Source organism: Arvicola amphibius, chromosome 12, assembly GCF_903992535.2.
Source record: "Arvicola amphibius chromosome 12, mArvAmp1.2, whole genome shotgun sequence".
In the NCBI taxonomy this organism is placed as follows: Eukaryota; Metazoa; Chordata; class Mammalia; order Rodentia; family Cricetidae; genus Arvicola; species Arvicola amphibius.
The window spans coordinates 66,351,185-66,365,722 of NC_052058.2; the positions used below are offsets into that span (position 1 = coordinate 66,351,185).

At 44.0% G+C, this 14,538-nt stretch overlaps 1 protein-coding gene across 1 annotated transcript in view; it reads right to left on the bottom strand.

The window, feature by feature from the left end:
* Stx6 (syntaxin 6) overlaps positions 1-14,538 on the bottom strand; it is a 41,623-nt gene that overhangs the window by 20,452 nt on the left and 6,633 nt on the right. The window contains exons 2-3 of the mRNA XM_038349879.1: positions 8,729-8,898; positions 5,654-5,748 (exon numbers count right to left, since the gene is read on the bottom strand). Of these exons, the coding sequence (XP_038205807.1) occupies positions 5,654-5,748; positions 8,729-8,898 (265 nt within the window). The remainder of the gene's footprint in view (positions 1-5,653; positions 5,749-8,728; positions 8,899-14,538) is intronic.

A 14,538-nucleotide genomic window follows, 5' to 3' on the forward strand; every position in this document is an offset into this window, starting at 1 on the left:
GTAAGCCATATACTACAGTATTATGGCTATACAGCCTGCTTATAAGAAGATTCCTTTCTGAAAGCATATGTGTATGAATGATCAAGTATGGAAAGAGCCCACTAGTGACCAAAGCAAAGCTAGAGGCATTTTCCCAGTTACACCAGGAAAGATAAACCAAGTTCAAGACTTAGTAACACATGACTGGGTTAACTGGGCAGCTTGCTAGATGTTGCATTAGTAGCTAAGGGCCACTGTGGTGACTAACAGTGATCACTAAAATTGAACACATATCTCAGTATGCAGCCATTGAAAAGGATTATCAAAATTTGCTTCTGTCCAACACAGGGGCCATACCAGCTGCAGTTCCTTCAAACAAGGTCAGCACATTACTTTAATTAACTAAAATGTAATTCCATTATTGATACACTCTTTTAAGCACGCTCACAGAAAGCTGGTTTTATGTCTACTTTCCAGTTACAAGTTTTATAAAGTTTAAATGACGACTGTTATTTTCTATTTTGGTTTTCTGAGACAAGGTTTCTATGTATGGCCCTGGCTGTCCTGAAACGCAATCTGTAGACCAGGCTGGACTCTAACTCGGAGATCCACCTGCCTCTGCCTCCTGAGTGCTGGGACTAAAGGCATTCCCCTACACTGCCTAGCAAAGACTTTTATTTTCAATAAAAAATTCACAATTAAACTAAAAATTTAGAGTTTTTAGCATAATAAGTTAAAAATACTTTAACCTACAATATTTCTTACATTGGTTATATGTTCAAATGATAATTTTTGATACATTAAGTTAAATAAAGTATACTAAACAAACTTGTTTTTTTAAAAATAAGGCTACTAGACATAAATGGTTTATAATGTATTTCAATCATACAGAGCTATTCTAACATTTATTGTATTGACACACATAAATTTTGTTGTTATTGCTGTTTGAGACAGTTTTCACCACATAGCCCAGGTTGGTCCTAAACTCATGATCTTCCTGTCTTCACTTCCCAAATGCTAAGGCACCAGGTCCAAGGCACAACACACTTTTTCCTCTCTTCCTTACTCCCATTTTTTTTCTCTCTGATGGGTTTAGAGACTGAACCCAAACATCCTGCACGCTAGGCAAACTCTACAATCAAACTCTTCACAGGGAAATGACAGGACATCCTTTCACTCTAAGAGTCTGTGCTCCAGTACCAGAGACAGACAGAAACGGTTACTTACTTATTTAATGTGTGTGGGTGTTTTGTCTGCATGTATGTCTGTGCACTATGTATGTGCCTGGTGCCTGTGGAAGCCAGAAGGGGGTGCCAGATCCCCTGGGACTGTACTTACAGACAGACAGTCCTCAGAGCTCCTTCCTCTGGAAGGGCACCCAGTGCTCTAAACAACCGAGCCATTTCTCCAGCCCCAGAAAATGCTTATTTCTAGAGAGCAAATTACAGAATGAAGAGGTATTTTCACCTTCCAAACAGAATTAGGTACATTAAAAAACAGAAAGGAGAGAGCAATTTTTTGTTGTTATTGTTTTGTTTTTGTTTTTCAGACAGGGAACTCCTGTATGAAAAGTGAGTTCCTGTCCTGGAACAAGCTCTTGTAGATCAGGCTGGTCTCAAACTCCCAGAGATCCACCTGCCTCTGCTTCCTGAGTGCTAGGATTAAAGGCATGGGTAACCAGCGCACAGATGAGAGTATTTTTTTTAAAGATTTATTTATTATACATACAGTGTTCTTCCTGCATTTATGCCTACATGTCAGAGGAGGGCACCAGATCTCATTATATATGGTTGTGAGCCACCATGTAGTTGTTGGGAACTGAACTCAGGTCCTCTGGAAGAATAGCCAGTGCTGTTAACCTCTGAGCCATCTTTCCACCCCCCAGAATATTCTTAAGACATAAACATGCACTTGATTAACAACAGGGTTCTAGCTATTCATCAAGAGGAAGCTAGAACACAGTGCTGGAGCAGGGACTATTTTGAGTTATATGTTTTTTCCCTCCTCTTGTAAAAAAGCCACTCTAATTTTCTTTAATAAACATGCAGTAGGCAACAGTTGAATAAAATATGCTTTCTAATCTTAGATTTTTTTTTAAGTTTCTATTTGACAGAGGAGAGAGAGAGACAGAGAGAGAGAGAGAGACAGAGAGAGAGAGAGAGAGAGAGAGAGAGACAGACACACACACACAGACAGAGAGTCAGTCCTGATGGGTACATCCCGTGTGGTGTGCACCCTATACATGTTCACTGCGGTGGTGGAGTACAGCCTTCACATGTGGAGGGCATTTTATATAGGCAGGCTAGTCACCAGACACCATACAGAGGACCAACTTCACACTGGGACATGGAATTTTAGCTGTTACTAAACAGTTTTAAACATCCTGTAACAACCTATCATACCAAAACCATAATTACTCATCCTCTTTTTAACACATGAAGCTTAGGATCAGCAGTGAGTCCCAATAACACAAGACCCATCTGCCAAAAGAACAACAAATGTCCTGGTTATTTACTCTCTTGTTTCCATTTCAGCTGTTTCCACGCTGAATGAATATAAGACACCGTGGATCCCAGCACTCCCCACTTACGGCCCCTGTCCCACTGCTATCTCAGCCTCTTAGACTAACCTTTTAGTCACTTCTGCTCTAACTGATGGCAAGCAGTTCTTAGGGGAACACTGTGGACTGTTGGGTGTCAGTGCAGGGTGCAGTGTAGTTCTGATTGTCCTCCCAAAGTTAAAATCAGAGAATGTTGGTAAGCACTGTCTCATTGATAAAATAGAGGGAGGCTTATGTTTTGTGATGAAAATCTATTAAGGTCAGAGTTTAGCCTACAACTTCGGTTTCCTGGGGTCTTACTCACTGTTCCTCTGGTATATGCTGCAAAATACTGAATCACTAGAATTACCCAGAGTCACTTGTGGGATATAGCTACAAAACAAAATTTTCCTACGTGAAGCCTCGAATGGCAAATAGATGATTCTACAAAGTAAAACTATAAACGAGCCAGGATGCGGCTCTGTGCTAGAGGCTTACCTAGCATGCATGAGGACTTGGGTGAGATCCCAGCACTAAGCCAAAAGAAAAGGAAGGGGCAAAGACAGGCTGTTCTACATAAAAGCTAAAATTTATTTTTTTCAGCTAAAACTTCTACCAAAAGCCTGAGATCTCTTTAACTGAGGATAGAGAAACTGAAGTCAATACATGGAACTGTTTTGGATTTTTGTTGTTGGTGGTGGTGGTGGTGGTTTTTTTGAGACAGGGTTTCTCTATGTAACAGTCCTGGCTGTCCTGGAACTAGCTCTTGTAGACCATGCTGGCCTTGAACTCAAAGAAATCTGCCTGCCTCTACCTCCTGAGCACTGAGATTAAAGGTGTGTGCCACCACTGCCCCACAACACTTTTGGTTTTTAATGAACTTGATTCTACGGCTATTTCCTACCTTTTGCAAGATTGTCAATTAAAAGTTATTAAAACCAAATCAGCAAAAGTTCAGGTGTGATTACTGTTAGTAAAGCTAGCAAATATTAACAGCTTCCCAAAGGGTGGTGGGAGGAATAAATTACTAAATCTATCAAGTAGTCCATTGAAAACATAGCTGAATGTGGTTTAGATCTCAAACTCTATAAGGATAGTAAAATTCTGATGTACTGCCATGATTTAAAATAATTCCAAGGATGCTGGAGAGATGGCTCAGTGGTTAAGAGCACTGGCTGCTTTTCTAGAGGTCTTGAGTCCAATTCCCAGCAATGATATGGTGGCTCACAACCATCTCTAGTGGGATCTGACTCCTTCTTCTGATATAAAGTTGATAGAGCACTCATAAACATAAAATAAATAAATAAATAAGTCTTTTAAAATAAAACAAAATAATTCTAAGATGTACTTTAAATAGATTTTCAAATAATAAGAGATAAACTTTGGTATATATCTCTAGTTATAATTATACCAATTTGATTTTCAATATACTGATACCTTTGAATTCCAATATTCAAAACTCACAAATACCACTTTACAGAAAGAAGAACTGCACCGATTAAAGAATATATACTTTACAGCAAGCCACCAAGAAATATTAGGGTCAACAGCAGCATCCTTTAGAAAAACCAATATTTAAAAAAAGGGAGGGAAGAAGAGAGAGGAGAAATGAGGAAAGGAGCATGGGATAGAAGAAGCAAGGAGGGAGGGAGCAAAGGAAAACCAACTATATTAAAGAGATAAATGAGGACTGGCGATGGTCGGCAGCTAAGAGCACCTGCTGCTGTTCCTGAGTTTGGTTCGTGCTGGTAGGCTCAAAGAGCCAGATGTGGCAGTAATACCTGCAAGGCTAGTACTTGGGAGTCTGGGGTCAGTGTGGGGTATAGAGTGAGGTCTTGTCTGAATAAGTAAATAAGAACACCCGAGGGACTTGCACACAAGAGATGTCACCAAACAATGTGCTTAGCAGAACAGCATCTACAACAGCCTACAAAGTCAGAATGTTGAACACAAACACTCATTGTCTCCACGGGGCACCTGAAGTCAAAAGGTTTCTGCTCTATTACATGTAAAAACAATTTATAAATTGTAAAACAATTTAGTTATAAATACAGAGAAAAGCCAACTACTGGTTGAAACAAGAAACAAAGATGTATAAAGTTCAACGACATCTACCATTTGAGATCATTTCAAGAGGAAATCACATGATGAAAGTCTCTGGCAAGCACACAGCAAGGTTCCTGCCATATGTCAGCACTGGTCTGATCCCAAGTCTTTTTCTTCAAGGAAGCTACTTTCGAGTACATATGTTAATGGCAGCTGCTTCTCTTACATCTAGTTATGTTAATCAAATGGCTTAGCCATATAGTTTCAAAATACAAAATACATCTGAATGACACAAGATTTTACCTAACCTACATTTTCTTGTTTATACCTGACCAGTGGGTAGTATTCTAAATAATTTAGTAGTAAAGATGAGTCTACTTGATGGCTTACTTTTATATGCCATCCTTGATGCCTGCTCTGGGTGACTGCTGAGAGGCTGTCAAGCCGTCGTCTATGGCAAGAGTAATGGCATAGCTGGTAGGAGTTCCCGAAGCACTCAGACGGCAGGGAGGGCCACCAGCCAAGCCCAGGAAGAGCCACTCGAGCAGTGCACATTGCCAGTCAATCAGGAAACCATGGCTTCCACAGAGACTTTCCTTTTGTCCAGAAATAGGGTACAATAAGAGATTTTTAAAGCACTATTTTAAAGGAACTGGAAACACAGGCACGTGGGATCGTGCTGTTAAAGTGCCCTTCCAGCCAGCAGTTTACTGTCTTCTTTTCATTCTAACAAACCAGGCAGTATTAAAAGTAGACCCCACTAGCCTGGCGGTGGTGGCGCACGCCTTTAATCCCAGCACTCAGGAGGCAGAGGCAGGCGGATCTCTGTGAGTTCAAGGAGTGAGTTCCAGGACAGCTAGAGAAACCCTGTCTCGAAAAACCAAAAAAAAGAAAAGAAAAGAAAAGAAAAAATATTAGACCCCCACCACCCTACCTCTGCCCAGCCAGAGAAGCTGTACACGGGACACTCGCATTGAGGTCATGCTAAAAGGTCATTTCAGAGTCAACATGCTGGTCTGAGACTGAGGGACAGTTCTGAGAAGTGTGCCTCTCTCCCACACAGGTGACACTGGAAGGAGTGCTCCTTACCCTGACAATCTGCCGAGTACTTGTGATGAAGGCTTTTCTTATGCTCAATTCAGTTGCATCCAGGTTGAATTTCCTAGGATTTGCTTCAACTATGCGTGGGCCAAAAAGTTAAGGTAAAGCAAACGCACCATGAGAAGCCTTACAGATCTGTTAAACGACGGGACTCTGAAGTGACATCCCAAACCTCCCGAAACACCAACTTGACATAAACATTCCCAGACTTTCTCTCCAACCACAGCTTTGAGAAGATCCCTCTGTCCCAAGACAAAGATGACCTGGCAAGTTAAAAATAGCCTCTGTAGCCAGGCATAATGGAACACACCTATAATCCCAGCATTTGGGAGTGGACCTTGAGTTCAGGACAACCTGTGTTTCAAAAATCAGGAGCTGGGAATGCAGCTGGGGTGAAAAGAAGCAAAAGGGTGAGAGGGGTAGAAAAGAGCTATGGGGTTCACCATAAATTCATGGCTACCACAGGTCAGTAGGGGTCATCCGGATGTTTGCCAACCCTTGTGGCTATCCTTTTGTGCCTTCTGATTAGTGACACAGGGAACCCAGAGTGGGCTGGAGCTCACTGTGTAGCCAGGTTTTGAACCTGGAGTGCTAGCACTGCCTCAACCTCCCCAGTGCTGGGAATCACAGTCACCGCAGTCAGCTTCTGAAAACCTTTAAATCAGTACTTCAAAACTCTTCTTTATGCTAAATGCTAACCTTCTGTCTCAACCTAAAAGAGATCAGTGAGCTGATCTCTGATCCCTTTATCCTCAGGTCTGGTTCAACTGCCTTAGGACAGACACTAGAAAAACCTTGTGGTCTCTCTTATAACCTGTAATTACAGTATCTGCTGTATTATTTACTATCTGTTCCCAACCCTAATTCCAGGAGGCCTGGCAGTTAATTTCATTTGACCTAACCTTAAAAACCAAGAAAATGTTTAGTACACAGAACACTCAATAAATGATTGCTGAATGAATAAAAAAAAAAATCAAAACTTTTGTCCTTTATCTCACAGTTTCTTTGAGACAAAGGCAGACTATGCAATGAAGACTGGCCTAGAATTCACTATAGAGCCCCAAAGCCCAGGCTGGCATCTGATTGTGACTCTCCTGCCTCATCCTTATGAGTGCTAGGATTACAGGTGAACACCACCATGCCTAGCACTAACAACTTTCCTTTCTGTCTCCTAGGTTTTTACATTTTATTTAACTGTATAGTCTTTTAAAAACCTGGTTAGAAAAGGAAATCTGGTTAGCAGGCAAAGAAATGGCTTCTCCAGGACATGCCTTATATATGTACCATACTTTGCTCTTTGCCCTTCAGTGCCCTCCTTTCTTGTCTCATAATTTATGTCCCCAGTCCATCTCAGAGGAAACAATATCCCTTGAAATTGCTTATGATCCTGTCCCCTCACATTTTACTTGTCTTTTAATAACGCAAAAGGTACCACGAAGAAAGTAATGAGGAACAACTACCATGGTCACTAGAACAGCAATGAAACACTCTACAGATCAACCTCCCATAAGCCTGTGCTGCCTAGCAAGGGAACCTTGTAGAGTCGGTTTCCTTGGTGGACTGTTTCAAAGAAACACACAAACCAGAGCTCAGACACGGAGCTGGCATGTTTTCTAACTAAAGCTTTGGTTACAGAGACTTCCCAGCTGAAAACAGAAAGCTGCACAAATCCACATCCGCAGCTCTCTAGTTCATCAGTCAGATCTGTGGGCTCTCCCAGCAGAAATCAGCACAATGGATCTGCTCTCACCAAAAAGTTCCATGGTAGAAGGCAGCTCTTCGATGGACAGTGGCACTTTAAAATCACTTAAGTGGCAGTGGAGTCTCTGAAGAGATTTTCTGAGTTCCAGCTACCAAGGTGTAACACTGGTCTGTATATTCGGGTGCGCAGCAAACGACCGCTAGTGTGGTGTGCGCACTCACCCTGCTCCTGGAGCCTTAGGTCAGTCGAGTACTGTACTAGCAAGCAGCCTGCCCAGCACCTCTGCTTGTCCTTTACAGTAATCACTCCGGCAGCCATCATGCTAAGCTCTTGATACATGGAACCCTCTTGACACTAAGCTGGGCAATCTTGTTGTCCTAGCATTCTTCTGAAGAGGAAACTGAAGCATAGAGATGCTTACTAATGTGGCCAAAGCCAGAGTCACTGTTGTGGCACTATTATCAAATATATATTCAACACTCTCTCTGGCCCAGAGCGCCTAAGGCCCTTGGAGTCTCCAGAGTCTATTGCTAGTAGATGACTGATAATTCCTGCACAGCTCCTCTGATCACCACACAAACCAATGCGATGATTACTGATGTGGACTTCTAGCCACAGTTGCCCTGGAAGGAGAAAGGGACTATAGGCGCCTAATCACCAATGGCCAATGACTTAATCAATCATGTTTCATACTCCTGAAATAGACAGGGTTCCTGTGGAGCACCCGCCACAGGAGGATGGCATTATTGGGGACCACACAAGTTCTTCTACCATACTTTCCCTACAAATGTCTTCTACACACAGACTTTACAATATGCGGGCAACCTAAGCAATGCATTTCTCTGAGCTCTACAAGCTGCTCTTGAAAATTAAACAAACAGGATGTGGGTTGGCCAGAACCTGGGGTTTGCAGGTGGCATCTGATATGAATACTACAGCAGCCCATGCTATCTCCAGATAGATAGTGTCAAAACCGTAAGGACACTCAGCTGGTGTCTGCTGGAAAACTGTTTGGTGCACAGATATCTCAAGTATTAGTATTTTACTGTGCATGAAGCAAAAGTTTATTTGTACTTTTACGGCAGTGGAGTGAGAAACTGAACACCAGCAGACTGACTCCAGAGAGAGTGATGGTCACTGCTCTATGCAGCCTGGATAACACAGGGTTCGCCATCCACGCAAGAACAAGGCCAGCCACCTGAGCTCCCTGAGCAGACTTCAAATGTGTCATGGTACAAACAAGAACCAGACAAGTCACTATAGAAGCAGACCTCTCACCTATGGCTCAAGTCTGACAGAACTGCCCTCTTGCCTACGTTCCCGAGTCCCTACACCCAGACACCACAGAGAAGGAAGGATATTGATGGTCTCATCGAGGTCCTCCAGATCCCACTCTATGCTGCGGAGGTTGTTCCTCAGCTCGTTGGTCGTCCAGTCGATTTCTTCCCTTGTTGCTGCAGAGGGGCCCTGAAGGAGTTCCGTCCATCTCTGAAACAATCCTTGGGCAGTGTTGACTGCTTTCTGTACCTCTCTGTAGTCAAGGTGAAGGGAAAAGAGGGAGGGGTCACACAACTCATTCAATGAACTCAAAAACAAGAAAGCAGAACCTAAGACAACACCACCACACGTGACCCTCACAACCCCATCACATTGCCACCCTCACCACCCTGAACAAGGCCCAAACAGTTATACTAAACAAGGCCCAAACACACAGACTGGGTATTTTGTTCCCAGCAGATGCAGAATAAATTGGCCCTTATTGAAGCAACTTTAACATCATGTTTGTTTGAGGAAGACAGTTCAGTTGTTTATTTTTTCTAAACAGACAATACTAAAGTGACACAAAGAAGCAATCCTATAAATTAACTAAAGGGTCCTTCACAATCACATGGCTTTCATTGGGTGTGGCAGTCAATCTTTCTTTTCTTGGGTAAAAGCAGTTGAGAACTATTCCCACCTTGGCTTGTGTTTCATACAGTATTTTAATCTGAGACCTTTTAAATCCCTGGAAGATATCTAAACATTTCAGCTTTGCTAGTATCTGCTTCCCTAGAGTAAGCAACACTGTGTAACAGACCGATGCTTTTCTTGTTTAGAGTGTGGGACTAGCCCCAGCAATGCTGCCGTTCAGAATGCTCTCACAGCAGATGCAGTTAAAAAGGGTCTACAGATACCTTTACTATCGCTGATCTTAAATCCTGAGACTACTTTACCAATCAGTTTGTAGTGTCTGCACGTGCATGCCAAGGTCAAACAGCAACCTTGGGCACTGTTCTTCAGCAGCTATCCACCCTGTTTTTGAGACTGTGTCTCTCTCTAGCCTGGAGCAAGCCCCAGATATCTCCCTGTCTCCACTTACCCAAGCTGGGATAACAAGCGGTGGTCACTGGAGAGCTAACTGACGTCCTTATGCTTGCCCAGCAAGCGCTTTACCAAATGAACTGTCTTCATAGCCCTGTCCAGAGACCGTGATCGTAAACCTATGATTCCGTTTAAGTGCAGAAGCAGACACTAAAAGGGGTAGATTTTATTATAGGTAAAGTATAGCATTAAAAAAAATAAAAAAGGTAAAATCAGGTGTGGTGGTGCACACCTTTAATCCCAGCACTCAGGAGGTAGAGGCAGAGGCCGGCAAATTCAGAGTTAGAAGCCAGCCTGGTCTGCAGAGCAAGTTCCAGGACATCTAGGGATACATAGGAAAACCCTGTCTTAAAAAAACAAAAACAAAATAAGAAAGGTAAAATGATCATTAGTTCATATTTCTAAAGCAGATGTTTTAAGAGACCCCAAAGGTAGGTACTGTCATTAATGGCTCAGACCTTGAAAGAAAAGCCAGACTCACAGTGTATCCAGAAACTCCAACTGAGCAGTACTGAAGAGGCCTCACAGAGAATCTAAGAGCCCAACCTGCTAGTAACATTTTCCAGGCATGAATAAGTAACAGGGAATAATGTGGGTCACAACCAAGTATTCTAATGGTGATAGGGTTTTTCGGTCTGGTTGTTATTGTTGTTTGTTTTTCAAGACAGGATCTCTCTGTGCAGCCCTGGCTGTCCTGGAACTTGCTCTATAGACCAGGCTAGCCTAGAACTCAGAACTCAGAGACTCACATGCCTCTGCCACTCCTCCCCCCCCCACCCCCCGCCAAGAGCTCGGATTAAAGGAGTGAGCCACCACGCCCAGCTGGTAGTGGATTCTGAGTCTCCCTATGTTAATCCTTCTGCCTCAGTTTCCTGAAGGCTGAGTTTATTGTACACATATGCAACTATGACTTGTAGCAAACTTTTGGAAACACTTTTCAGAACTTCCTAGATAACCTGAAATTTCCACATAGTGCCAAGAGCCACAGTCCACCTCTAACAATGCTCAAGACCGACCAGGACACCCTCTCCATCAGAACTGCACACAAGCACCTCGCAGTAAACACTGAGGAGACCTAGCACTTCAACTAAGTCAATCCATGAACATCATCCTGCCACCCACCCATTTGCCATCCTGGAGGGCAGTAGTGCCCTTCTTTCCTTCTCAGAAAAGGAAAGGGAGGAACCTCAGTCAAACCAGCTGAGGAGGTGCTTCCAGGAAACTACCTGCCCTACCCAGCCAGTCCAGTCAGTCCTTTATTGAACGAACAACTATGACCAAAATACTCCTTTATTCGGACAGTGCAGCTTAGCAGTTTCCAAGCTTTTCTCCCAAATATGCAATGAGAATGATTAAAGAACACGCAAGAGCACAGATGCACGCTGACTTCTTAGGGACCAGCTAAGCAAGCTTCTTGGAAAGCATCAGTTGGCTCAGCAGAACTGGAATCGTGACTGCCATTTCAATGACAGCTCACCCGCTACCTTCCTAGTAAGAGCTGGGCTCTAGCTCCTCATGCAGAAGCCGTGAGCGCGTCACTGATGAAGAGAAACAACTATCTCCCTAAGCACAGGCAAGTTTTCTGCTCAGAGCTTCCAGAGTCAGTCTTACACACCACGTCACATCAACAAAGCACTGCTTCAGAAATAGACTTTACCCACTTGCTGTCCGAAAGTCTGTCATAACCATGGGGCCTGACAAGTTCTCAGAACCACAGACTGAAGGACACTAACACCAACCCACAATATGGCCACAGAAATACTTGTAACACAGCACTTCCTTCCTGATAAGTAAAAGACTGCACCTTTGCCAAAAAGAAGAACCACCCAAACTTTCCAAATGAGATTCTTTTACCCACATTAAACAAAAGTTGACAGCAACAGGACTAACCTTTGGAAGTTAACGCAACACTGACCAGTGCTATTGATTTTAAAGCCTCTTCCACACCACACTCCACCCTGTCACACCGTAGTAAAGGGCTCGCCACCCCAACCAATTGAGCTTGGGAGGGCTACAGAATATTCCCAAATGTCAGCCCCTCCAAAAAGAAAAAATTCACGACGTTTTCTTACTTGTAGCTAATGAAGTGTAGCTCGGGCATGGTGGTGCACGCCTTTACTCTCAGCACTCAGGAGGCAGAAACAGGAGGATCTCTGAGTTCAAGGCCAGTCTGGTCTAGTGAGGCCCCCTCTTGAAAAGAACAAGACAGTTTGCCAAGTATAAAAAGAAACAAGGAATGTCTCAGCTAGTAGCGAGTGTCAAGCTTTGGATGGGTTTGAGTGCGTCTCTAAGGGCTCATACATGTTAGTGACTTGACCCTCAGTACGGCAGTGTGGAGGTGTTGAAAGCCCTAAGAGGCATGTCCTAGTCAGAGGTAATTAGGTCGTTCGGATACAGCACTCAAAAGCCATAAAGGTAGCTCTTGTGGGACCCCAGTTAGCTCCCGAAAGAAAACTTGCTACAAAACACAGAGCTTGTTGCTTCCTTGATCTCCCTTGCCGCCTCCACAGTCTCTGTCCCTCTCACAAATGACTGATCATGGAGTGGTACAGCCCAGGGGCCTCTCTCTACAGGGCCCAATCTTGGACTTTGTGATTTTCTTGGTGTCTTGTTTCATTACAAGTTGAAAATTCAAAAACGCTAGTTCTGAAAGCTTGGTAACGTGTGTGTGTGTGTGTGTGTGTGTGTGTGTGTAGAACCAAAAACTTGACTGAATAATTCATCAGATACTGAATAAGTTCCTATACTGTATTTTTTTTTCACCTAGCAAATTAGTACTGAATCTATGTACTAGCAAAGGATTAATAATCCTTGGACAATCTTGGATCCATGAGCTAAATAAACCTCCTGTCTTTACAAAGTATCCTGCCTGGCTACTGGTTAGACCAGCAGAAAGGGGTCTTGTTCTTAGCTGTTACTCGGCTGTGTAGAACTGCAAGATTGCAGTTCCAGCTTCCCTCTGGAGCCTGCCTTCTTTGCCCATGCTGACAGACTGAGTTGGCATCTGTCCCTGCTCCTCTGCTTGCGCAACAACTGCTGCCCAACTCCTTGTAAAATATTGTTTGTTGTGTGCTCACAGGCTCTGTGGAGGAGTAATCAGACACAACAAGGATGACCTGTCCCAGGTCTGAGCTAAAGTATGTGTAGAACAAGGGCTCCCCAGTCACTTCTCCCGAGCTCTCTGAGGTCTCCCCTCATCCTCTTGTGGGGTGGCTTCAGTGTAGCTGACTTCTTCCATGTCAGCTGAGGCACCCTAAGCTTGTGACCTAAGAGAAGATGACGCAGGAGGAAGCTGCACTAGCTGAGGGACTTCATTCTGTCAGTCAAGGCAGTTCCAAAGGTCTGCTCAGGTGTGACACTGGGAGCATAGACTACTGACTGACAGAAATGAATGCCAGCTTCCCAATTTAAGAAGCAAATGGGACAATGCAGACACTGGTGCAGCCTGTATCTGGGACAAGGAACTTCTTGTAAGGCTTACAGAAAAGTTTCTGGTTCAACAACAACATACGAGAGACTAGTAAAGACAACAGTCTGATCCGGAGGTGCAACCTCAAAGACCCAGGCTGCAAGCTGTGCAAGCCTCAGCAACCACTTTACTCACCCGCCTCCCACGCTCCCCCAGATCGCTCCTGCCCTGCACCCCACACACCTCATTCCACTGCCAATCAGGAGAGAGGAGCTCTTCCCATTGCTTGACTTCCACACACACATCTTTTGCATTTAAGGGAAAATCAAAACACTCTTTTCTTAGCCTTACTGCCAACCAAATTCAGGCAAATTCAGAAAAAGTCTCCACTTAATTATCCACACTACATGTATTTTGACCCTAACACGCTGCTGTACATTTGCTTTCACGCTACTGTGGCCAAAATAATAGAGAGAACGAGAAGAAAGACCGATTTCTGCCTTAGGGGTTCAGAAGGCTCACTCCATGGTCTGTTGGCCTCACAGGCTTGCTTGATGCTTGGGCAAAACATGCTGTTGACACAGGAGAGTGGCGTTTGTTCATGGCAGTAGGTAGCGGAGAAAGCAAGACCACTTATCCAGGGTTAGCCCGGTCCTTGTTGGCCCCTGCAGGACACCACCCGGTGGAGCACCTTCCTTGAGCCTGTCCTCACTCTGCTCCCTTTTGCCTCAGTGCTCCAACATGCCAGTCCAGTCCAGGTCTGCTACAACGCTAGGTGCTCTTGCTTCACAACACCCACCCTGCCTATTTACACATTCGCCTTCCATGAGTCACTGTGAGCAGCTCTGCGGCCTCCAGCTCCAGGAAGGGCTTCTCTTAGTGCCTGTCATTCATTATTATGTGGCTGCTTCTCGGTGTCTAAGTCGACTGTGAGCAGAGGGATGACATTTTGGTTTTTGGCCTTGTTTTCTGTGTTTCCAGCCTTAAAGCACAGGAAGTTAAACCACTGGTGGTGGTTTGAACGGAGAAGGTAGGGAGCTTCATGGAGGGAAACACCATCAGTGGAGCTGGGGGGCGGGCAGCACTGTGTATTCAGAAATCATAGAGCACTCAAGTGGAGTGGACAGTTTGTTGAGACATACTAGCTAACATTTAAAGGATGCATCTCCTGAGCTAGAAGCACTTCTTTATGAATTGTAAAGACAGCCAGACAATGGAGAATTTTGTCTCATTTCAAAGAGGAGAAGCTGAGGGAGAATCTAGGGGTCACACTGCCAATAGCTGCAGGCTCCACATTTAAATAATCTAACTTCATTGAGGACAGATACGACAGGGTCAATTATGACGACCCAAGGAAGACCTCATCTTGATGTCATTGGAGGCTTTTGGAACTGGGAAGGA